Here is a 26,548-nt window from a genome sequence, read left to right on the forward strand (position 1 = left end):
TACATACTTTTCTATTGTTCTTCTGTTTAAAAAAAATATATATAATTTTTTTTTTTTTTTTTTACAAAATCAGTATGTTTAAAATCTCCCTATTTTGTCCACCTTTTTAATTTTTCCATATACGGGGTGGTATGAGGGCTTATTTTTTGCACCATGACCTGTAGTTTTTTTTTAGTACCACTTTTAGGTATATGTGATTCTTTGATCGCCTTTTATTATGTTTTTTTTGTGAATGTGATGTTACTAAAAAGAAGCAATTTTGTACTTTTTACTTTTTTTTTTATGTTTATGCCGGTCACTGTACGGGATCATTAACATTATATTTTGATAGATAGACATGCATAGGCATAGCACTGATCAGTATTATAGGCAATCTTCTGCTCTGGTCTTCTGGAAGGCAGATCAGAGCAGAAGACCCCGGGAAGGCGGAGGAGGCAGTTTAGGGGACCTCCGGCTCATCTTAGCTGATCTGATCCCTGCAATCATGCCGCACATGCCGTGATCAATATCACGACATCTGAGGGGTTAATGGCGGACATAACTATGATTGCTGATGTCCGCCATTACCAGCGGGCATGCCGTGCATAACTTGCCCTGCATGACGCGAGCACCACACCGATGATCACGGTCTTGGTGCGCGAAGTACCTCCGCACCAGGACGTACATTTACGTCCGTGGTCTTTAAGGGGTTAATCTTCATATTTATTTTGTTAAAAATCAGAATTTTACATGCAGACTAAATGGAAGTGGCCAAAGTAACATATCTGACTGTTAATGCTAATGTCAAATACATTAATGGTGAAGATTGGAAAGCACATGATAGGCTTCACACATCCATAAAGCTAAATTGTTGTTACTATATGATCAAAATATTGGTTTACCTCCAGCAATAGTAGCACCATGAAGAGCTGGAAGAAAGGACTGAGCTTTCGATAAGTCTGGATCTCATTCCACTCATTGGCCACCAGGATGGTCCTCCAGATGCTGACATTGGACTTTCCTGATAAATGTAAAAAAGTTTGCATTATAATTTGCTTCACTGCAGGCTTAGCAGTCCAGTGGGTGGAACTTATCACTGACTTGCAGCTATGTCTGTATTTAGTCTGTATTTAGCTCACTTCCCAAGCCCGCAGCGCTTGGACTGGCGTGGGCAGCGCCTAAGTATGTAGACTGAAAGACAAGTGAATGTCCAGTGCAGGCAGATGCAGAACGATGCTCTTTATTGCAATAAAAACTTCAGTACATGGAAAACATGGACACTGGTGACGTGTTTCGGCCCTGGCGTCGGGCCTTAGTCAAGATACAGTACCTAAAATATTATTGCACAGTGGTATATTGCACAATCCCTAAATCCAATCAGAGGGAGCTACCCTCCACAGTATGGAATGTCCAGAATTGTGGAAGGCACCAAAGGGGCCTGGCGAGAAATACACCTCCCCCAAAAGAATATTAATAGGTAGTCCCTCCAGTGCCCAATCATTACCTGTAGGTCACAGAGAACAACGCCACCCTAACGCACGTTTCGCGTTATGCTTGCTCACAGGGTCACGGTGTCTCTGGGGACTCCATTCATCTAATTTATTGGGGTCCGTGTCTTACCTCCTCATGCCTGTCACCTGAGGACGCTACGCGGCACCCGACGCAGCGTCACTGAGCCACGTCACCACGCAGCACTCTGTGAGTACGCAATGACGCGGCCTGCCTAGACGCGTTGCCATGGAGCCACATCGAGGAAGCCAATACTCTCAATGCATAAGGTGTGCATGACTCTAGAGGTACATGTTTATAATAATAATAATAATAATAAAGTTATACTAAAATACTAATTTTATACCTACAAGGATAATATTGTATAAATGAATATTGAATAAAGGGTAAAAAAAAATTAAGAATTATAAATAATAAGTGTATGTGTGACTGTATAGATATTTGTATAAGCAGATCTGCTGGGCCAAGTGAGATAGATGTGTGCATAAATCAATATATGAAAATGAATAAAATATATGTAAAATACAGGCATGGAATTTAAAGTAAGTAGAGTTATAAACTTATTGGATAAAAACATAACTATGCAATTTATGCAAAAGTGCTGAAAAAGTGCATAAGTGCCTAAAAGATAATGATAGTAATAATAAATAAGTATTTCATATGACAATGTGCGCACCTAATTGATGCATGTGGCTAGAATTCATCACATAACGTGATCCATAAATAAATATGTAATTTGTGAAATTATATGCACAATCTAGTGCATATCCCAAAGAGCAAATAGAATGCAGTAATGGAAAAAGGTGAAGGTGCCATGGGTGAAACTGTGAGAATATATGCAGTGCATGAGACCACAAAAATGTAATAATATGATCCGATGTAGGAAAGTGTATCGTAAAACCCATACCCACAAGTGTTGTCTGATAACCAACTCGTCTCATCCCAAAAAGGGGAGGAGAAGTGCTGGTGGACACCAACATGCAACCCTGTGTAGAGAAGAAATAAAAAATATAGTAACCAGGTGTGAAAAATTGCAAGCACTCGCAGAATTAGAGAAAAAGAAACAACACCCACAAAAACAGTGAAAGGCAAAAACATTGATGTAGCCCACAAAAATATAATATATAAGAAAAGTTAGAGTGGCGTTGTTCTGTGTGACCTACAGTTAATGACTGGGCACTGGAGGGACTACCTACTGATATTCTTTTGGCCAGGCCCCTTTTGTGCCTTCCACAATTCTGGACATTCCATGCAGTGAAGGGTAGCTCCCTCTGATTTGATTTAGGGATTGTGCATATATTTTTGTGAAACCTGGTGCAATATACCACTGTGCAATAATAAGGAGATTTTTTATGCTTACCGTAAAATCTCTTTCTCGAAGGATCCATTGGGGGACACAGACCATGGGTGTATGCTGCTGTCACTAGGAGGTTCGACACTATGGCAACAAGAAAAGTCGGCTCCTCCCAGCAGGGTATACCCGCCCACAGGCACCTGAGGTAATCAGTTTTAGTCCCAGAGCAATAGGAGAAGACCGGCAGGTCAAGAGAAAATCACAAACTGTCCGAGCAATCAGAAGAAAAGGCAAATGAACACACCTTCGGACAGATAACTGAAGTAGGAACACCAGAAAATAGGGTGGGAGCTGTGTCCCCCAATGGATCCTTCGAGAAAGAGATTTTACGGTAATGGAATAAAAAAGTAGAACACATCCCTAACTAGGAAAATAATAAAACATAAGACCTGGTCTGGAGAGAACTCCAGACCATGTCCACCTCCTTAGACACTAAGCTTAAACTGATTACCTCAGGTGCCTGTGGACGGGTATACCCTGCTGGGAGGAGCCGAATTTTCTTGTTGCCATAGTGTCGAACCTCCTAGTGACAGCAGCATACACCCATGGTCTGTGTCCCCCAATGGAGCCGATAGAGAAATTTAATGTACTGTATCTTGAGGCGTTTAACCCATTACTCTGCACAGTTGCACATTTTACACTTTTTGTATTTGGATGGTTTTCCACTATGCATATTATGCTGCTTTGACTTTGGTGCAATACATTTACCGTATTTTTCGGACGATAAGGCGCACTTAAAATCCTTACATTTTCTCACAAATCTACAGTGCGCCTTATAATGCGGTGCGCCTAATGTATGGCTGTGTTTTCTGACCTAGAACTGATATGTGGTATACAGCGCTCACGGCAGTGGGTATAGAAAATTAATGAATGCACACACCTCCTGACTATGATGGCTGTAATGCTCAATCCAAGCAGTGCAGCTTCGTAGCTTTGGTAAGCTACAGAGCTGCACTGCTTGGATTGGGCATTACAGCACACGTAGTCAGGAGGTGTGTGCATTCATTCATTCATTCATTTTCTATACCCACTGCCTCAAAAATGGCTCCTGTTAAGAGACATGCTTATGAAGTGGATTTCAAACTCAACGCTATCAGTCTCGCAGTACGACATGGAAATAGAGCAGCTGCGAGAGAATTCAACATTAATGAATCAATGGTACGGAAGTGGAGGAAGCAAGAAGATGCCCTGCGCCAGGTAAAGAAGACCAAACTGAGTTTCCGAGGAAACAAAGCAAGATGGCCACAGTTGGAGGACAAAATTGAACAGTCGGTTATCGAAGCGTCTCTACTGTCTCTATTCGAGAGTTGAATTAAGAGTTGAATAAAATTTGACTTACCGTATCAGAGTTTTGTTTCATTTAATGCGCCTTATTACCCGGTGCGCCTTATGGTCTGAAAAATACGGTACCGTGCAATAATATTTGATGTACCGTACTTAGATGTATTTACCCCTTTTTTTGCACTGGCGCACTTAGTCACTTTTTGAAATGGGAGCGTTGTTTACAATGCATTTTATGCTGCTTTATGCTGCATGTGGTACTTTACCTCATACTTATACAGCCCAAGAGAGAAAAGATTGCTCTCTCTAACCAGTTTACCCAGTCATATCCTGTAGGTACTTTTTGTTTTTTGTGCTGTCTTATGTAATTTTATTTGTATTTTTTTGTCTAATGTGATATCAATAAAGAATATATTATTTTATACGCAGTTGAGTCTACCATGTTTTTGTTGTAGTTGTATATTTATCGGTAGCATTACCGCAATGGCGGAGTATATGTAGGAGTTACCTTGTGTGTTAGATGGAGTTTTGTCCTTTGGTTTCTCCCAATCGATAAGGAAGATGTTGTACGTTAGTTGTGATACGAGTAAGTGAATGAGTTCCAAGGCCTGGAGAGAAGTGGTGTGTGATTCAACACAGAAAGCAGAGGAAGTACAAATATCATACACAAGATTCAACACTCCTTACCTTCAGGGAAAACGCCACAGATAAGTAGATGACAAAATCTGTTTCCACCTGCCCCTTGGCTGGAGGTAAAGTCACATTGACCACTGATGTCTGACCCTGCAAAATTTAACAGTAATGTCGAACAAGAGGCATAGAGGGCGCTATTATAATAGTTAAAACATGGAGGTAATTTTATAGTATAATATAGGATATTGTTGTACAAAGGGGCAGTATTATAGTAGTCATATTCTTGTACATAGGAGCCAGTATAATGATAGTTAAATTTTTGTACACAGGGAGCAGTATTATAGTAATACCTAGTGGGTGATATATATATTTTTTTTTAGTCATAGTCTTGTACCTAGTGGATGTTAGTTATACTCTTGTGTGCAGGGGGCAAAATTATAGTAGAGATTTTGTACTTATTTTCTCGAACATTGCAGCCAGTATTACAATAGTTATATTCTTGTACATAAGGGTAGTATTATAGTTGAAATGTATTGACTTTGACTTGGTTTATTGTTTTACCTTAAATGCAATCAGCCAGTAGACTGCGATCCCATATGCCAAAAGGAAAAAAGTGTTTGCCAATGTACCACTCAGGAAAGCCAGGAATTTAATAATCATCTACAGGAACAGGATTTTATGAGACAATGTTAAAAAAACATATAAAAACATTTACAATCAGTCCGGGTAGCTATGGATGTGCAATTTCCATAACTATTCAAATGTTTATGTTTATCCCTTAATTTCAAAGTTCAACAGCCTTCATAGATCTCAGATGGCAAGTCTGCTTGTTTAAAAGCAAACCCAACAATACAGAGCTAAGCCGCTCATACACATTTGATAGCTGCCAGCCAAACCAGCATTTGAACGTCAGCTGTCTATTCTGCCTCACATTGGATAAGTCGCTGCTAAGCACCAGATATCATCTTTTAGGGAGGAGTTAGGAGGCTACCACACACATAAGATGGTCGGTCGTCTCCATTTAAATACAATATTCCAACATGTATGGCTTGGTTCTCACTTTTCTGACATCTGGTGACTTCCTGCAGCCATTAACAAGGAGGAGCTTATTGGTAACACATTTTTTATGGAGCTCAATGGCAGCTGAATAAATCTGTATCGAGTGAGCTCCCTCAAGTGGACAATCCAGAAAGGCATAATGTTATCATTTAAGAGATTTGGACCTCTGTATGAGAAAACCAAAGCTCTAACACCTATAACAATATATTATTAAATAAACAAAAACTGAATTCCAGATCTAAATATTTAATTATCTTCATAGGAAAGAGACACAGTTGGAACTTTTTTGAAAACTAGATGCAAAAAGAGAACTGGACTTAGCAGTTGTAATTGGAATGTCCTATAATATGCACTGTCCCCTTGTAGTTTTTATGCTAAGTGGACTTTCCCTTTAAAAGAAATGACGGTGTGTTAAGAACATACTTTAAAACCAGAGTCCCCATAAAGTATTCTGCCAAATTTAGTAACTACAGGCAGGATTTTGCAGAAGCTGTAACCTCTTAAAGGTGTTATCCCAACTTATTTTTAAAACTTGTTTGACACAGACAGAGGTGTCAGCAGAGAGCACTGTTGTCAGACAGAAAAGAAAATCACAAATTTCTCTGTTTTATACAGCAGCTAGTAAGTACTGGAAGGATTAAGATTTTTTTAATGGAAGTAATTTCTAAATCTGTTTAAGTTTCAGGCACCAGTTGATTTGAAAAAGGAGATTTTTGTTTACTTACCGTAAAATCTCTTTCTCGAAGGATCCATTGGGGGACACAGACCGTGGTGTATGCTGCTGTCTCTAGGAGGTGTGACACTATGGTAATAAAAAAGTAGGCTCCTCCCAGCAGGATATACCCGCCTTCAGGCTATGAGCTAATCAGTTTAAGTTCCAGAGCAATAGGAGGAGACCAACAGGTCAAAGAAAAACCCAAAACTGTCCGAGAACCAGAAGAAAAAACATAACTGAACACACCCTCGGACAGAGAACCAAAGGAAAATCCCCAAAAAGGGCGGGAGCTGTCCCCCCCCAATGGATCCTTAGAGAAAAAGATTTTACGGTAAGTAACCAAAAATCTTCTTTTCTCTATCGGCTCCATTGGGGGACACAGACCGTGGGACGTACCAAAGCCGTCCCTTGGGTGGGCAGATAAGCAGTCAGGCAGACGGCCGATCCACTGCCACCTGCAACACTTTACGACCCAGACTAGCATCAGCCGATGCGAAAGTATGAACTCGGTAAAACCTTGAGAAAGTGTGCAAAGACGACCAGGTAGCCGCCTTGCAAATCTGCGAGGCTGAGGCTCTATTCGGGAGAGCCCAGGATGCCCCAACAGAACGGGTAGAATGAGCCACAACCCTGAAAGGAGGAATCTTCCCCTTACAGCGATAGGCTTCCGAAATGGCGGACCGAATCCACCGAGAAATGGTGGCCTTGGAAGCAGGTTGTCCCTTGCGACGACCTTCCGTAAGGACGAAAAAGGAATCACACTGATGAAACGAAGAAGCGATGGAGAGATAAGACCGAAGAGCCCGAACTACATCCAGCTTGTGTTGTAAGCGCTCCTTAGGATGAGAAGGAGCAGGACAAAAAGACGGGAGGACAATGTCCTCATTGAGATAACCTTAGGCAAAAAGGAAGGATCTGGCCGGAAAACAACCTTATCCTGGTGGATCACCAGAAACTGAGAACGGCAGGAAAGCGCTGCCAGTTCAGGTACCCTCCCGATGGAGGTGATAGCAACAAGAAATGCCACTTTCCAAGAAAGGTGGCGGAGAGACACTTCTCTAAGGGCTCAAAGGGTGCACCCTGGAGGGCACTCAGAACCAAATTCAAGTCCCAAGGGGGAGAGGGTGACCGATAAGGAGGAACAGCGTGCGCCACTCCTTGAAGGAAGGTCCGGACATGAGAATTAGAAGCCAGGGGCCGCTGGAAAAGAACAGCAAGGGCTGAAACCTGACCTTTAAGTGAACTTAGAGACAACCCCAGTTCCAATCCCGACTGCAAAAAGGAGAGAAGACGGGGAACCGAGAAGGTTACCGGGGAGAAGTCCTGAGCTTCACACCAACGAAAATAAGACCGCCAAGTACGGTGGTAAATTCTTGCGGAGGAGGGCTTACGAGCCTTAAGCATGGTGTGAATGACTTGGGAAGAGAACCCGCGGGCCCTCAAAACCGCGGTCTCAACCGCCACGCCATCAAATGCAGCGACTGTAAATTGGGGTGGCAAAAGGACCCTGAGAGAGTAGGTCCGGGTGGAGCGGAAGGCACAGAGGAGCGTCGTCCAGGAGCCTGACTACGTCGGCATACCACGACCTTCGGGGCCAATCTGGAGCTACCAGAATGGCGGGGACGTCCTCTGCCTTGAGCATCCTCAGCACCCTGGGAAGGAGCGGAAGAGGAGGGAACAGATAGGGTAGGGCAAATCCCGCCCAAGGAATCACTAGGGCGTCCACGGCCAGAGCCTGAGGGTCCCGGGACTAGGACACAAAAGGAAGGATCTTTCGATTGTGCCAGGACGCGAAGAGGTCCACGTCCGGAATGCCCAGAGGTCGCAGAGCTGCCCGAAGACCTCCGGATGTAGAGACCACTCGCCGGGGTCGGTTGAGGACCGACTGAGGAAGTCCACTTCCCAGTTGAGCACTCCCGGAATGTGAATCGCCGAAATGGGCAGAACCTTGCTCTCCGCCCAGGTGAGAAACTTGGTCACCTCGGCCATGGCTGCAGAGCTGCGAGTGCTGCCCTGTCGATTTATGTACGCCACGGCCGTGGCGTTGTCTGACTGTACGCGGACAGGACGGGACTCCCGATGAAGAAGACAAAGAATAATCGCCCGTAATTCCAATATGTTTATCGGAAGAAGGGTCTCCTGGGGAGACCAGATTCCTTGAACCGTCCAATCCCTGAACACGCCGCCCCAGCCCGACAAGCTGGCATCCATTGTAACAACATGCCAGTGAAGGGGAAGAAACGACCACCCTTGGAGAAGAAGGGGGGAGCGGAGCCATTAAAGCAGAGACTGACGGACCCTGCGAGGGAGAACAATCTGACGATCAAGGGACAGAGGAGACCTGTTCCATCGAGAGAGAATCGCCAGTTGAAGGGGGCGGTAATGAAACTGGGCAAAGGGTACGGCCTCCAAAGTTGCCACCATCCGACCCAGGACTTCGATACAAGTGCGGATGGAGATTGATACCTGGGTCCGAAGGGAGCGGACCCCCGACCGGAGCACAAGACGTTTGTCCGGTGGAAGACAAATTCGGGCAGAGGCCGTGTCGAATCGAAGTCCCAGGAAGGTTAGAGACTGGGTAGGACAGAGGACTGACTTGTCCCGGTTGACCATCTACCCAAAGCGAATCAGAGTGTGGAGAGTGACGTCCAGATTCTCCAGAGTCTGGGCTCTGGTTGGAGCCTTGATGAGAAGGTCATCCAGATAGGGTATCACAGAGATTCCCCTCCACCGTAACAGGCCCATCACTGGCGCAAGGAACTTTGTAAAGACCCAAGGAGCCGTGGCTAGACCGAAGGGGAGGGCTACGAAATGAAAGTGCCCCTCCGGAACCGCAAAGCGGAGGTACCGATGATGGCCTGGGAATATTGGCACATGGAGGTAGGCATCCTTAATGTCCACCCATGAAAGGAACTCCCCTTGTTCCAGGGACGCCACCACCGAACGGAGAGATTCCATTCGGAAGTGGCGGATGAGAAGGTGACGGTTGAGACGCTTGAGGTCTAGGATTGGTGGCACAGAACTGTCCTTCATGGGGACCACAAAAAGATTTGAATAGAAACCCCGAAACCGTTCCCCTGGAGGAACGGGAACGATAACCCCTTGGAAAAGCAGAGACTGGAGAGCCGCTCGAAATTGCTTCGCCAGAGGAAGAAAAGCGATCCCTCGGAAGGGAGGCAAATTTGATTCGGTAACCGTTGGGCACCACGTCCCTGACCCAAGAGTCCTGAATGTGTGAGGTCCAGGTGTCTCGAAAAAGCAAGAGACGACCTCCCACCCGAGAAGAAACCGCGGGTGGGGGCCTCACTTCATGCAGAAGTGGGTTTGCGGTTGCCTGATATGGGCGCAAAACAGCCGGACCGGTTAGAGTCAGACTTCCAAGACGGAGGGAGCCTTCTTGTCCCGCGAGGGCGCCTGCCCGGACCCTTTGCTGGAGCCGGAGGTCCGAAAGGACCGAAAGGAAAAGGACAAGGAACTCTTACCTCCCGTTGCCTCAGAGATAATCTCATCAAGGCGTTTGCCAAAAAGACGGCCACCCGTAAAGGGAAGCTCAGTGAGAGACCTTTTGACCAAGCTTTAAGCCACATAGAGCGGCGGAGAGCCGCTAGGTGACCCACAGCAAAGGGAGAACAAAGGGCTGACTGCATGGAAGCTGCGCACAGAAAGTCCCCAGCTTTAGAGCATTGGAGAGCCAGAGCAGATAGATCCTCTGGGGGGGATCCCGCTAAGATATCCTGATGGAGCTTTTGGCACCACTCCGACAGGGCCTTGGACACCCATGTCGAGGCGAAGATGGGAAGACGAGAAGAGCCAGCTGCTTCAGAAGCAAACTTCGCTAAGGATTCTACCTTCTTGTCCGTGGGATCCTTGAAGGCAGCGGCATCTGCCAGAGGCAGTGTAGACGCCTTAGAGATCCGGGAGATTGGTGGATCCACTGAGGGAGGGGAAACCACCTTAGCGACAAAGACCTTGTCAAATGGATAACGTTCTTGAATTGTCTTGATTCCCGGGAACCCCTTGTCTGGATGTTTCCATGTAGATTCCAGAATGTCGTCAAAATAAGCATGAGAGCTGAACCTTTGAGGTGCTGGCTTAGCACGATGAAAGGATACTCCTGGATTGACATCCAAAGATCCTGGGTCCTCTAAGTGAAAGGTGTCTCTTATGGCTGTCACCAATGAGTTCACCATTGCAATTGAGTCCAAACGGTCCTCTGAGTCAGATGCCGGCTCGGAAGCCTCGTCCACCAGTTCACCAGGGGAATGTGAATGAGTAGAGGTAGTCCTGGAGGGGGGCGACCCTGACCGGGTACGCGGCTCTGGCGTGGCAGAGCGGCGACTCCGAGAACGTCCTCTGGAGGAGCGACGTTTGTGCCCAGATGACGGGGGGGGGGGGGTCGGGACCCACGAGGGGAACGCTCACCTCTATCTGAAGACTCAATGGAGGAGTCAGACGAGGTGCCCCTAATACGCTTGTGAGAGCGTGAAGTATGTGGAGACGAGGAGCGGGCCCTCTCAGAGGTCCTGCGCAGGGAAGACCCCTTCAAGGCGGACACCACTTCCTGGGAGGCCTCAGCCACCGAACGGGAGACTTGGGTCACATCAGCCATATACTGGGTCAGGAAAGAAACCCAGGCTGGTGGAGCGGCTGAACCCACCGGGACCGAAAGGGCATCAGGGGGTACCAGGGGGTCTGGGGGAGCAGTGGAGCAGGCAGGACAAGTGGGCTCAGTAGAGCCAGACATCTTGGTATTACAGTGCTTACAGACAAAATAAGTCACTGAAGTTCCAGGTTGTTGTGTAGAGGGAGGAACAGCTCTGGGTACGGACATAATGTGGAAAAAAGACAGGAACTTTCTCACCCTAGTCTGTGAACTTGCTACGTTCAGCTAGAGTGATGGAACAGGCCAGACAATAGGAAGAGAGGGGCGTGCCTGAAGCAAGGCACTAACTAACTGACCCCTTCTCATTGAAAATCACGGCCACGGCGCTGATTGGAGGCTGCTTCGCGCCTCTGAGAGCTCCCAGCCCTGTGGGCGGAGCTATAGACCAGCAGAGAAGAACTGTCATGGCGCCCGCTCCTTGTCCCGAGCACACATGTCAGCCGCATATGCGCTTGGGAGAATAGAGCGGGCGGCCTAAACGCCGGCAGAGACTGCCGGAGAAAGTGAAAGTAAGCCAGCGCAGAAGCGCCCGGCTCGTAGCAGCGTCACGGCTGTCAGCCGCGTATAAGGCGCTGCCGGCAAAGTGAAGGCAAGCCGGCGCTGAGAGCTCCTGGCCCGTAACAGCACCGCGGCTGACAGCCGCATATAAGGCGCTGTGGACGTAGTCGCACCAAACACACAGACACATAAAGTGAAGTGCCCCATATGTTACATGCCCCCTCAGGTGCCACTGCTCCCCCAGAATAAAAGTGCAGCCCCTGTATAAGCCAGCCCCATAACCTGAAAGGTGGGCCAAAAACAGGGGGTCTCCAGAGGTTGCAAGTCCGTAGCTATGGAGAAAAGGGGGGGGGGGGGGAGAAGTACTTACCTCAGTCAGAAGAACTTACCTAATGGAGTCTTCAGTGAAGTCTTCAGTCAGCTGTAGTTACCTGCATCACGCCTGGCTGCTATGCGCGAGCGAGGAAAGCACGGAAATAGGGGGACCTGGACCCATGAGGTACTAACCCAGGCGCTGACCGTTGGCGAGGGGGGTGAACAGCGCATATACGCAATGTCTGTGCCCCCTTACTCGCAATGGGGAAACAGGGAAACGGAGTCCCTGAGTCCCCACCTGAAAACAGAAAAAGAAAAAGGAATAAAAAACTAACATGTCCCTATACTAGGAAAACAAAAAATCAGAAGACCTGGTCTGGAGAAATCCAGACCATGTCCACCTCCTTTAGACACTAAGCTTAAACTGATTAGCTCAGAGCCTGAAGGCGGGTATATCCTGCTGGGAGGAGCAGACTTTTTTATTACCATAGTGTCACACCTCCTAGAGACAGCAGCATACACCACGGTCTGTGTCCCCCAATGGAGCCGGTAGAGAAACATTTGTTTTCTACTTGTTTCCACCCGAGTTCCCCTTTAACATGTTAAGGACCAAGGGCTTATTACCTGTACATCCTGGGTACTTTCCCTTTCTATAACGCAGGGCCACGGCGTGGCCTCACGTCATAGCGGGTCGAGCCCGGCCTTTAACAACGACCGGGACCTGTGGCTAATAGCGTGCGGCACTGATCGCGGTGCCGCGTGCTATTAACCCTTTAGACGCAGCGTTCAAAGTTGATCCCGAACAGCTGTAGGACACAAGGAGGGTGCCTTACCTGCCTCATGGTGTACGATCACAGAATGACTCCTCAGTGCCTGAGATCCAGGCATGAGCAGTCAAGCGGCAGAATCATCGATCAATTGTTTCCTATCAGAAACCACTGATCAATGTAAAAGATCAGTGTGTGCAGTGTTATAGCCCCCTATGGGAGTTATAACACTGAAAAAAAAAAAAAGTGGAAAAAAAAGTGAATAAAAATCATTTAACCCCTTCCCTAATAAAAGTTTGAATCATGCCCCTTTTCCCATTAAAAAAAAAGAAAAAAAAAAAAGCGTTGTGGTATCATCGCGTGTGGAAATGTCCGAATTGTAAAAAAATATATATCGTTAGTTAAACCGCACGGTCAATGGCGTACGCGCAAAAAAATCCAAAGTCCAAAAGAGTGTATTTTTGTTCAACGTATTTTTGTTGAACGCACAAAAAAAATGAATAAAAAGCGATCAAAAAGTCCGATCAATACAAAAATGGTACCGCTAAAAACTCATAACGCCCCATACGTGGAAAAATAAAAAAGTTATAGGGGTCAGAAGATGACAATTTTAAACGTATACATTTTCCTGCATGTAGTTATGATTTTTTCCAGAAGTACGACAAAATCAAACCTATATAAGTAGGGTATCATTTTAATAGTATGGACCTGTATGGAATTTTTTGCGCGTACGCCATTGACAGTGCGGTTTAATTATATAGTTTTATAAGTCTTTTTTTTTAGTTACACTTTTTTTTTTTTAAATGGGAAAAGGGGGGTGATTCAAACTTTTATAAGGGAAAGGGTTAAATGATCTTTATTAACTTTTTTTTTTTTTTTTTTCACTTTTATTTTTGCAATGTTATAGCACCCATAGGGGGCTATAACACTGCACTAACTGATCTTTTACATTGATCAATGGTTTCTCATAGGAAACCATTGATCAATGATTCTGCCGCTTGACTGCTCATGCCTGGATCTCAAGCACTGAGCAGTCATTCTGGGATCGGACACCAGGAGGCAAGGTAAGGGACCCTCCTGCTGTCCTACAGCTGTTCGGGATGTCGCAATTTCCCCACGGTGATCCCGAACAGCCCCCTGAGCTAACCGGCAATGTTTTACTTTCACTTTAGAGGTGGCGTTCAACTTTGAACGCGCGTCTAAAGGGTTAATAGCGCGCGGCACCGCGATTAGTGCTGCGAGCTATTAGCCACGGGTCCCGGCCATTGTTAGAGGCCTGGCCCAACCCGCTATGACGTTATAGAACGGGAGCGGACTCAGCACGTACAGGTTAAAGGTAAGGGGTTAAAGGTAAGGATGAAAAAATGAAAGTACAAAAATGGAAAAAACCCTGGTCCTTAAGGGGTTAATGGCCCCCATCCTCTTGGAAGCCCCAGCGGTCAGACACTTACTAATCAGTCCCCTATCCACGAGTTTTGGGATAATCCCTTTAAAGGGGTACTCCACTGTCCCAGCGGCCTGAACATTTAGTTCCGAACGCTGAGTGCGAGCTGCGGGGGTCATGACTTCACGGCCACACCCCTCGTGACGTCCCGCCCCGCCGCCTCAATGCAAGTTTATGGGAGGGAGCGTTCCGGACGCTGGGGCAGTGGAGTACCCCTTTAAAGGGGTATTCCGGCCCTAAGACATCTTATACCCAATACAAGATGTCTGATCGCGTGGGTCCTGCCACTGGGGACCCCCGTAATCTCTCATGCAGCACCCACCTCTCTCAGCTGCACGCAGCACTGGAAGCTCCGTGTCTAAAGCCTTACAACCACGGGAGAGGAGTATAGTGACATCATGACTCAGTGACGTCACACTCCACCCCCTCAATGCAAGTCTATGGGAGGCAGTCACGCCCCCTCCCATAGGCTTTCATTGAGGGGGTGGGCGATTTACTGCGATTCCGGGTCAATCGGGTCCCCGGTGACCCGGAAAAAAAGGGTGAGACGGCACCTATCACTCTTTAGCAGCAGGAGTGAGGTGGCGCTGGTGCCACCTCATGATTGTCCTGATTTGTCGTCCGTTACCAGATGACAAATCAGGACTCCCGCTGTGGGGGTGTTCTTAACAGCACCCGCTCTGCCCCTATTCAGGAGGGCGAGAGCGGGTGCCGGGAGTATGTACCTTGAGCGGGGGCCCCCAATCCCCGGCATCGGCGGCGGGATCAGGGCCACAGAAGCGGAGTCGGCGGCAGGCAGGAGGATCCTGGAGCACCAGCAGAGAGGTAAGGCTGGCCTCCTGCTGTTGCTTAGCAACAACTCCCAGCATGCACAAAAGGGCATGCTGGGAGTTGTTGTTATGCAACAGAAGGCACAACTACAACTCCCAGCATGCCCTTTAGCAGTTTGTGCATGCTGGGGGTTTTAGTTATGCAACAGCTGGAGGAACATTTTTTCTATGAAAAAGTATGCCTCCAGCTGTTGCATAACTACAACCCCCTGCATGCACGGGCAGCCAAAGGGCATGCTGGGAGTTTTAGTAGTATGCTTCCAGCTGTTGCATAACTACAACCCCCTGCATGCACGGGCAGCCAAAGAGCATGCTGGTAGTTTTAGTAGTATGCTTCCAGTTGTTGCATAACTACAAGTCCCAGCATGCAAAGACAGCCAAAGGGCATGCTGGGAGTTGTAGTTTTGCAACAGCTGGAGGTTTGTGCAGGGTACATTCACACGGGCGGGGGTTTACAGTGAATTTCTCGCTGTAAACCCCCTCCCGTGTGAATGTACCCTAAAAACACTACACAAAATAAAAAGTAACACACTACATATACACACACCCTTAATGAAAAACGTCTGGTACGGCACTCTTTCCAAAACGGAGCCTCCAGCTGTTGCAAAACAACAACTCCCAGTATTGTCGGACAGCCATTGACTGTCCAGGAGGCCTGCTGCGAGTTTTGCAACAGCTGGAGGCACCCTGTTTGGGAAACACTGCCGTAGTAGGGTAATTTTGGCATCGGAGGCAAGTGTAATTCTTGTATCCGGGTCCGTCCCTATGCAAATCCCTAATTTAGGCCTCAAATGCGCATGGCACTCTCTCACTTTGGAGCCCTATCGTATTTCAAGACAACAGTTTAGGGCCACATATGGGGTATTTCCGTACTCGGGGGAAATTGCCTAAAAAATGTTTGGGGGCTTTTTCTCCTTTTACCCCTTATGAAAAGGTAAATTTTTTACACTAACATGCTGGTGTTGCCCCATACTTTTCATTTTCACAAGAGGTAAAAAAAAGACCACCAAAATTTGTAACGCAGTTTCCCCATATGTGGGCCTAAAATGCTCTGGAGGCGCACATGGCTCAGACGTGAGACTCAGACGCAATGTACATTTGAGAGAAATGTACATTTGAGGCCTAAATTGGTGATTTGCACAGGGGTGGCTGATTTTACAGCGGTTCTGACCTAAACGCAATAAAATAAATACCCATTTTGGAAATTACACCCCTAACGGAATGTAACAAGGAGTATAGTGAGCCTTAACACTCCGCAGGTGTTTGACAAATGTTTGTTAAGGTTGGATGGGAAAATGAAATAAAAAAAATAAAATAAAAAGGTTTTCACTAAAATGCTGGCGTTACCCTAAATTTTTCGTTTTCACAAGGGAAAATAGGAAAAAAGCACTCCTAACTTTGTAACCCTATTTCTTCTGAGTACGGAAATACCCCATATGTGGATGTAAAGTGCTCTGCGGGCACACTACAGGGATCAGAAAGAAGGAGCACCACTGGGCTTTTGGAGAGAGAATGTGTCCGGAATTGAAGGCCATGTGTGTTTACAAAGCCCCCATGGTGCCAGAACAGTGGAGACCCCCCCCCGACATGTGACCCCATTTAGGAAACGACACCCCTAATGTAATGTAATAAGGGGTACAGTGAGCATTTACACCCCACAGGTGTCTGACAGATTTTGGAACAGTGGTCCGTGAAAATGAAAAATTTTATTTTTCATTTGCACAGCCCACTGTCAAACGCCAGTGTTCATTTTCACGTCCAACTTTAGCGGAAATTTGTCAAACACCTGTGAAGTGTAGAGGCTCACTGTACCCCTTATTACGTTCCTTGAGGGGTGTAGTTTCACAAATAGTGTGCCATGTGGGTGTTTGTTTGCTGTTCTGGCACCATAGGGGCTTCCTAAATGTGACATGCCCCCCAAAAACCATTTCAGCAAAATTCACTCTCCAAAATCCCATTGTCGCTCCTTCCCTTCTGACCCCTTTAGTGCACCCACAGAGCACTTAATATCCACATATATGAGGTATTAACTTACTCAAGAGAAATTGGGTTACAAATTTTGGGGGGCTTTTTTCCCCAAAAAACTGGGTCTACAAGTGTAAAAATTAAGATTTTGAATTTTCTCCTTCACTTTGCTGCTATTCCTGTGAAACACCTAAAGGGTTAACAAACTTTCTGAATCTCATTTTGAATACTTTGAGGGGTGCAGTTTCTATAATGGGGTCATTTATGGGGTATTTCTAATATGAAGGCCCCTCAAATCCACTTCAACACTGAACTGGTCACTGAAAAATTCTGATTTTGAAAATTTTCTGAGAAATTGGAAAATGGCTGCTGAACTTTGAAGCCCTCTGATGTCTTCCAAAAGTAAAAACATGGCAACTTTATGATGCCAACATAAAGTAGAAATATTGTATATGTGAATCAATATATAATGTATTTGGTAAGTCTATTTTCCTTACAAGCAGAGAGCTTTAAAGTTCGAAAAATGCTACATTTTCAAATTTTTCATGAAATTTGGGAATTTTTCACCAAGAAATGATGCAAGTATGGACGAAAATTTACCACTATGTTAAAGTAGAATATGTCACGAAAAAACTATCTCGAAAAAATTCATAAGTAAAAGCATCCAAGAGTTATTAATGCTTAAAGTGACAGTGGGGTCAGATGTGAAAAAAATGCTCTGGTCCTTAAGATCATAATGGGCTTGGTCCTTAAGGGGTTAAATGGCTGATAAAAGGAACAATAAAATGCATTTAATTGCACAATGAATGTACAGATGACAGACAGCAACTGTAATGTCTCTTTAATGGCCTAAATCATATGATAATAGAATGAACATTATCTGCAGCTGGTAATATCTACACTTACCATAATGCCAATGTTCTGCTGACCAGATCTCCGCAGCCAACTACTGGTCTCCATAATTGCCAGTATGCCAGCCAAAGAACCCAACACCCCAAGGGCAATCTATGGAAGACAAATCATTATTATTATTACTTTTTTTTACAGCCAGAGGCTGAGGAGCTGTAATACACCTGATATGTCTCATGGATGAGTTAAATGTTAAAAAACTATAGCCAATTGTCAAACAGTTAAATAGCCTGGACTGACACAAGTACCAAACTATAGGAAATAGATATTCACTGTAATTAAATGATCAGCTGAGAATTGTGGTAATTTTAAGCCTTTTGAGGTAAACAAGAATGTTCATTTCCCTAAAAATAAGCAGACATCTTGAAAATGGTGAAGTTCAAAGTAAAACTTTTCATTATACAAGGACTGAGCTTAATTTATAGAAAACAAGAAAAAAGATCCTAGGTGCAAATAAGAAATTATTTCCTGTTCCATACAGTAAGAATGGTGTCACTTACATCTGTGTTCTGTTTATATGTCCCCTGGCTCTGTGTGTATGTGACAGCAAAGGAAACCTAAGGGAAAAACACAGAGGCTGCATAACAGAGGATCAGATTAAACCCTTTTCCTCATCACCTTCTAAAAATCATAACACTTGCACTTAGTCAGCAATTTTGCACCTAAAATTCCATATTATGGCTTATTTTTTGCACCTAAAATTCTACTTTGCAGTGACATCAGTCATTTTACCAAAATATCCACGGCGAAACGGAAAAAAAAATAATTGTGCAACAAAATTGAAGATAAATGCCATTTTGTAAATTGTGGCGGCTTACGTTTCTACGCAGTTCATTTTTCGGTAAAAATGACATATTATCTTTCTTCTGTAGGTCCATATGGTTAAAATGATACCCTACTTATATAGGTTTGATTTTGTATTACTTCTCAAAAAAATCATAACTGCATGTACGAAAATGTATACGTTTAAAATTGTCATCTTCTGACCCCTATAACTTTTTTATTTTTCCATGTACGGGCCGGTATGAGGGCTTAGTTTTCTGCGCCGTGATCTGAAGTTTTTATCGGTACCATTTTTATATTGATCAGACTTTTTGATCGCTTTTTATTCATTTTATCATGATATAAAAAAATGACCAAAAATACGCTATTTTGGACTTTGGAATTTTTTTGCGCGCACGCCATTGACCGTGCGGTTTAATTAACAATTTATTTTTATAGTTCGGACATTTGCGCACGCGGCAATACCATATGTTTATTTTTATTTACACTGTTTTTTTTTTTTTTTTTTTTTTTAATGAGAAAAGGGGGGTGATTCTTACTTTTTCTTGGAAAGGTGTTAAATGATCTTTATTAACTTTTTTTTTTTGCAGTGTTATAGCCCCCCCATGTGGCTATTTCACTACACATATTCATACACAGATCATTGCCGTGCACTGACACGGCAAAGATCAGTGTAATTGGCGGTCCATTGCTTGGCCTGGATTTCAGGCTTGGAGCAATCAATCGCCGGTCGGACGCGACGGAGTCAGGTGAGGGGACCTCCGCTCGCATTCTTAGCTGATCGGGACATCGCAATTTCACTGCGATGGTCACGATCAGCACGACTGAGCTGCTGGGAAGTTTTTACTTTCATTTTAGACGCGGCAATTAATTTTGAACGCCATGTCTAAAGGGTTAATAGCGCGCAGCACAACGATCGGTGCCACCCGCTATTAGCCCAGGGTCCAGGCTATCATTAGCCGCCGTGACAGACCCGGTATGACACAGGGTCCTGGCGTGACCCTGCGTTTTATACCGGGCCCTGCGTCCTTAAGAGGTTGAGCTAGATTTCCAAACAGGTTTTTTCTGCCATTTTTTGGAAGACTGTCTTTGCAGTTTTTGAGCCAAAGCCAGAAGTGTATTACAACAGGAATGGGAAATATAAAGGAAATACTTACACTTCTTCTCCTTCTCCTTCATGGGTCCACTTCTGGCTTTGGCCAAAAAATGCCAGAAAAAACCTTTGTGGAAACTTAGCTTAAGGAGCCTTACAACATTAGACAAGCATACAGCAGGCACCCCAAAACTTTTTAAAAAGAGAGATGCTGTTGCCCCCTGTATAATTAACCACATTATGAGCATTTAGGGCACGTCCACACTATGGACACTCCGCTCAGAGTTCTAAGAGGAAATTCAGAGTTGATTCTGCTTGCAGCTGCTTTCCTTTGATTTGAATGGGAGGCTCTTGCTCAGTTTATATGCCAGAAGTTCTAAAAAAAAAAAAAATATTATGTGAAATGTCCTTTTTTCCAGTATACCTGTAGTGCTGCCTGCAGACTCTGCTTCTCATATTGTACAGTCAGCTGGATCGGAGGCTCACTGCTCGGGGGGCTGAGTGGCAGATACACGCTGTAAGGGAGAGGTCATGTGATTAGTGAGGGAATCAAGCAGCAGAGGAAATCAAGTCTTCATAAGGCAGGAAGCACTGCTAATGACATCACCTTAGGGTCAGACTTGTGGCGACAGTGACATAGGTGGGAGAACTGGAGAGATTAAGCTGTCTGCCAGAGATGCCATCAACCAGAAAGAATCTCCTCAGAGCTCTGGAACCAAGAGTCCCTAGAAAATAAGAAAAGACATTAGAAACAAAATCACAGGATCACTAGGAACAAAGACAAAGCTGTGAATGTGTTATACCTGCAATCCCAGCATTCCACACGGGTACTGGCCAGAGCATGGTGGTGCCACTGGTTGAGGTATACAAAAGGAATAACTCGTAAAATATGGGCTCTGGCACCTTCTGAAAGAGATCAGCCACCTGCAGAGAACACTGTGGACAACATAAACATCAATGTTAGATTGCACTTCATTCAACTGCACTGCTAAGACAGATCACAGACTGCAGGATTAGAAAAAACGAAATACTTTTATCAGCGATTATAGGCCAAGAAGAGGCTGACTGCAGGACAGAGGCATCTAATCTATTGTTCCCTGTTATTAACTGTTTCAGATTGTGGTTGTAGTGTTCGGGTCCACTGCCTACTCTTATAAAACTTCTACTGACTTTAGACTTACTGTCATTGTAATACAAAGTTTCTTCTTTCACCTATTGTAAACATCAATAGAAATGACTTGAGTGCAATGAGGTCGTAACTCACCAACAAGTTATATACCGTTCCAAATTTAAAAGCAGCGTCTAAGAAATTCTGTGTAGACGAACACATCTGCAGGAAAAAACATGAGCAAGGGGGTGAGTACTGGCTATTGCCACCTTTATGTACAAAGATGTATCGGAGAGATCCATGACAGTGCCATCTAGTGCACAGCCTTCTGACTGACCTGTAATGTCCCTCCTTTAAGAGTTTCCCAGCCCAAGAAATTCCCACGAACATCATACTTCACCACCTGGAACTGAATCTGTCAGGAAAAAGAAGCAGAGACAGATATGACAGGACAGATTATAAATCTCATTACATTTTAGACAGACTGCAGTTGCGTAAACGTTGTGAAAAAGAGAAAACCCTGAATTTTTTACAATTTATGCTACAAAGCTTGCATAAATAGTAGCTGAAGTCTATGCTAGCTCAGATCTAGGGATTTTAAAAGCAAACGCATTGGCTGCTTCACTGGAGTTATTAAGATGTGTGTATCTCTTAACTCCTTAACAATGCAGGATGTATATTTACGCCCTGCGCCTGCTCCCACGATATAACGTGGGATCACGCAGTGACCCAGCGTCATATTGGGCCGGTCCCGGCAGCCATCAACGGCCAGGACCCACGGCTAATACTGGACTTCATCAATCACGGTGATGCCTGGTATTAACCCTTCAGACGCGGTGATCAAAGTTGATCGCCACGTCTGATGTGAAAGTGAAACCTTTCGGCCAGCTCAGTCGGGCTGATCGTGACCACCGCGGTGAAACCGCAGCGTCCCGATCAGCTGTACGGACACGAGGAGGGTCCCTACCTGCGTCCTCACTGTCCGATCGCAGAATGACTGCTCCGAGCCTGAGATCCAGGCAGGAGCAGTCGAGCGCCGATAACACTGATCAGTACTATGCGATTGCATAGCAGTGATCAGTGTAGGAAATCAGTGTGTGCAGTGTTATAGTTCCCTATGGGGGCTATAACATTGCATAAAAAACAAAGTGAAAATAAAGTGATGATAAATGATTTAACCCCTTACCTAATAAAAGTCTGAATCATCCTCCTTTTCCCATTTAAAAAAATAAAAATAAATAAAAACATATGTGGTATTGCAGCGTGCGTAAATGTCTAAACTATAAAAATATATTGTTAATTAAACAGCACGGTCAATGGCGTACATGTAAAAAAATTCCAAAGTCCAAAATAAGGAGATTTTTTTAACACTTACCGTAAAATCTCTTTCTTGAAGGATCCATTGGGGGACACAGACTGTGAGTGTATGCTGCTGTCTCTAGGAGGTGTGACACTATGGCAACAAGAAAGTCGGCTCCTCCCAGAAGGATATACCCGCCTCCAGGCCCTGAGCTAATCAGTTTTAGTACCAGAGCAATAGGAGAGGACCGACAGGTCAAGGAAAAAACACAAACTGTCCGAGAACCAGAAGAAAAGATATAACTGAACACACCCTCGGACAGAGAACCAAAGAGCAACCCAAAAGGGCGGGAGCTGTGTCCCCCAATGGATCCTTCGAGAAAGATTTTACGGTAAGTGTTAAAAAATCTCCTTTTCTCTATCGGCTCCATTGGGGGACACAGATCGTGGGACGTACCAAAGCCGTCCCTTGGGTGGGTAAGGAAACAGACAGGTGGACGGTGGGACCACCGCCGTCTGCAACATCTTACAGCCCAGAGTAGCATCAACTGATGCGAAGGTAAGAATCTGGTAGCACCTTGAGAAAGAGTGCACAGACGACCGCGAGGACATCTTACAGAACTGCAAGGCCGAAGCCACGTAGCGGAGGGCCCAGGATGACCCAAAAAACGGGTGGAATGAGCCAAACCCCCGAATGGTGGGATCTTCCCCTTGCAGCGGTAAGCTCTCAAAAAAGAGCAGACCGGATCCACCTAAAAAAGGTGGTCGTAGAAGCAAGTTGTCCTATACAACGACCTTCCGGAAACACACAAAAAAAGGAGAGAAGTCCGAACAGACCTCACCACAACCAGGTTGTGGAACAAACGCTTCCAGAGATGAGAAGGGACCGGACAAAAGGACGGTAGGACGATGTTCTCATTGAGATGACAAAGTCAAAAACCATCTCAGGTAAGTAGGACGGACCTGGACAGAAAACAACTTGTCCTGGTATACAACCAGGAAGGAAGATCGGCAGGAGAAAACTACCAGCTCTGACACCCTCCTAATAGAGGTAAGAGCAATAAGGAATGCCACCTTCCAGGAAAGGAGGCGAAGAAAAAAAGTCCCTGAGAGGGTCAAAAGGAACGCCTTGCAGTGCACCTAAGACCAAATGTAAGTCTCAAGGGAAAAGATGGGAACTGATAAGGAGGGGCAGTTTGTGCCACTCCCTGAACCAGGTTCAGTCATGATAATTGAATGTCAGAGGACGTCTAATGGAAAGACCGAACCTTGACCCTTAAGGAAGCTGAAAGCCAACCCTTGGGCCAGCCTCAACTGGAAAGGGAAAGGAATCAGGAAGGAAAACCGCGACTGGAGAAAAAGTTGAGTTTCACACCAACTGAAACAAGACCGCCAGGTATGGTGGTAAGTCTTGCAGAAGAAGGCTTGTGAGCCCTCAGCATGGTGCGAACCACTTGGGAAGAGAAACCGTGGGTCCCCAGAACCGCTGTCTCAACCGCCACACCGGCAAAAGCAGAGACGGTAAATAGGGTGGCACAGGAGACCTGAGCTAGGAGGTCTGGACAATGGGGAAGGCGCAGCGTTAAGTCGTTCAGGAGTCTGACCATGACGCCGAACCACGGCTGGATCACGAGAATGGCGGGAACGCCCTACTATGAGTTTCCTTAGAACCCCGAAAAGAGAGGAAGGGGAGGAAAAACAGACAAGGTAGGGCAATGCCCGACCACTAAACGGATAAGGTAGGGCAAAGCCCGACCAAGAGAGAGGAACGCTTCGGTTGTGGCGGGACAAGCAGAGGTCCACGCCAGGAGAGCCCCAGAGGTTGTTAATCACTGCAAACACCCCCGGATGTGGGGACCACTCGTCTTGGACGACTGAGGACCAACGAGAAGACCACATCCCAGGGACTGCCGGAAAGAAGATAGCTGAGATGGCCGGAAACCTGAGTTCCGCCCAGAAGGGAAATTCCCAAGAATCAAGCAAAGAAAAAATTGCCCTAGACCCCAACATGTTGAAGAGGAAAAGGGGGCTTCTCGGGGGACCAAGGTCCCAGACCGGCCGGTCCCTGAAAAACACCTCCCCAGCCCGACAGACTGGCAGGGAGGGGCAGGAAGGAACGTCCCTGAAAAATCAGGGGGAAAACAAAGCCACCATAGAAGGGACTGACAAGAGCCAATGGAGACCTATCCCACGGAAGAGAATCAGCAGGTGGAAAAAAAGTCGGTGATGAAAGTGGGCAAATGGCATGGCCTCCACCAACCGACCCAGGACATCCATGCAAAAGCGAATCAAAAACTGGAGCAGGGTGCCAAAGTCACCGGACTCTAGATAAGAGAGTCAGACGATTGTTCGGCGTAGTCGAAAGCGGGCAGAGGCCGCGTCGAACTGGAGCCCCAGGAGTGGGTTGGACTTGTCTCGATAGACCATCCAACCAAAGTGAGACAAAGACTGGAGGTTGAGACCAAGACTCTCCAGGATCTGGGCCCTGGCTGGAGCTCTGATCAGGAGGTCAACCAAGTCAGGGATCACGGAAACAACTGATGTCCGTATTAAAGGGCTATCACAGGCGCCAGGACTTGGAAAGGGTCCGCGGAGAAGTGGCCAGACCGAAATGGAGGGCCACAAAAGAAATGACCGTGTGGAACTGCAAAGTGGCGGTACCGCTGATGACCGGTAAATAATGAGACATGGAGGCAGGCACCTCTGGTATACACCGAGAAGCGAAAACTCCACTTGAACCATGGGCGCCAGCACCGAATGGAGGGACTCCATTCAGTATGAGAAAGTAGAAGATGCTGGCTGAGATACTCGAGAACCAAGATTGGGCAAACAGAACGCCTTTCTTGAGGACACCAAAGAGGTTGGAATAAACCTCAAAAACGTTCCTCGGAAGGAACCGGAACAATTACTCCCCGGATAAAAAAAAAAGAGCTGGAGCGCGACCCGAACTGCCTTCGCTAGAGAGCGGGAAACAGAGGGACCAGGAAAGAAAAAGGCAATCCCAAGGAGGGGAAGCAAATTCAATCCTGTATCCGTTGACTACCACATTCCTGACCAAGGGATCCTGAATGTGCGTGGTCCAGGCATCCCGGAAGAGTAAGAGGCGACCAACCACTCAAGAAAAGGTCAGTGGGTGGGGCGACCCGTCAGGCCGAAGCAGGCCTATGGGTGGGATGGGTCCGGAAGGGGGGAACCCTCTACACTTGAAGGTGCCAGGCTGGACCCTTTGTTGGTACCAAAGGTCTGCAGGACCGGAAGGAGGAGGACCTCCGATGGAAAGTGGTTCTGCGAGCCTTATCCAGAGGTATAAGGAACTCTTACCGCCCGTCGCCTCCCTTCTTGAAGGCTGTGTCGGCATTCTGGCTATAAGCCACATCCAGCGACGAAGGGCTACCAGGTAGCCTGTGGCAAAGGCAGCACAGTGGCTGCGCATGGGAGCAGAACACAGAAAAAACTCTGGCAGAGGAACATCGGGGAGCTAGTTCAGATAGGTCCTCCGGAGGAATCCTGAATACTACCTGGCGGAGTTGGGAGACCATACTGAAAGGGCTTCTGACACCCAGGCAGAAGCAAAAGCAGGAAGAAAAGAGGGACCTGCTGTTTAAAAGGCAAATTCTGCCAAAGTCCCCACCTTTTTGTTCGCTGGATCCTGAAAGGCAGCCGCATCAGTCAACGGCAGGACAGTCGCCTTAGAGAGGCAGGAGACCGGTAGATCCACAGTTGGAGAGGAGGTCCACCAAGCAATGAGGTCCTTGGCGAGGGAATACCGTGCCTGAAACTTCTTCGTTTCCTGAAACTTCTTGTCAGGGCACTTCCAGGTGGATTCCAGCAGGACGTTAAATTCAGTGAGAGAGCTGAAAGTCTTGCGTGCCGGTCGGGTACGAAGAAAGGAGACTTCTGGAACTATGTCCGAAGTTCCTGGGTCCTTTAACTGGAAGGTGTCTCTTATGGCCTAAACCAATGAGTACACCACATCAGGCATATCCATGAGGTCCTCTGAGTCGGAGGCCGAAGCAGAAACCTCATCCACAAGTTCTCCAGGAGAATAGGAACAAGGTGAGGCAGCTTTGGAAGAGGTCGGGCACAATGAAAGGTAACTTCTGGAGCCACGGCCGAAGTTCCTGGGTCCTCTAAATGGAAGGTGTCTTTTGTGGCTGAAACCAATGAGTGCACCATATCCGACATATCCTTTTTTTTAATTTTTTTACACGCTGCCGACGGGAAGGAGAGACAGGCGCGAGATGCGGCTTAGACTGAAGCCGACACTCGCAAGTGAAAGTCGAGGGAGGGAGTCGAGATAGGGCGGGAGGGAGCTGGCCATGATGCCTGAACACAGTTCTCACA

The 26,548-nt window shown here is 46.3% G+C and overlaps 1 protein-coding gene across 5 annotated transcripts in view; it reads right to left on the bottom strand.

The window, feature by feature from the left end:
* The window catches only part of LOC130276328 (meckelin-like), an 85,495-nt gene that overhangs the window by 31,676 nt on the left and 27,271 nt on the right, over positions 1-26,548 (bottom strand). For 4 of the 5 annotated variants that reach the window (XR_008845086.1, XM_056525528.1, XM_056525526.1 and 1 more), the window contains exons 10-20: positions 21,243-21,320; positions 21,062-21,127; positions 20,601-20,733; positions 20,405-20,522; positions 20,222-20,312; positions 18,422-18,478; positions 17,919-18,017; positions 5,318-5,416; positions 4,811-4,906; positions 4,632-4,731; positions 882-1,000 (exon numbers count right to left, since the gene is read on the bottom strand). Coding sequence is in view for 4 of the 5 variants with exons in the window: in XM_056525528.1 (XP_056381503.1) it covers positions 882-1,000; positions 4,632-4,731; positions 4,811-4,906; positions 5,318-5,416; positions 17,919-18,017; positions 18,422-18,478; positions 20,222-20,312; positions 20,405-20,522; positions 20,601-20,733; positions 21,062-21,127; positions 21,243-21,320 (1,056 nt within the window). In the remaining variant the exon portion in view is untranslated. The remainder of the gene's footprint in view (positions 1-881; positions 1,001-4,631; positions 4,732-4,810; positions 4,907-5,317; positions 5,417-17,918; positions 18,018-18,421; positions 18,479-20,221; positions 20,313-20,404; positions 20,523-20,600; positions 20,734-21,061; positions 21,128-21,242; positions 21,321-26,548) is intronic. The other variant, XM_056525527.1, reaches the window with a different exon arrangement.

The sequence above is a fragment of the Hyla sarda genome, chromosome 6 (genome assembly GCF_029499605.1).
Source record: "Hyla sarda isolate aHylSar1 chromosome 6, aHylSar1.hap1, whole genome shotgun sequence".
In the NCBI taxonomy this organism is placed as follows: domain Eukaryota; kingdom Metazoa; phylum Chordata; class Amphibia; order Anura; family Hylidae; genus Hyla; species Hyla sarda.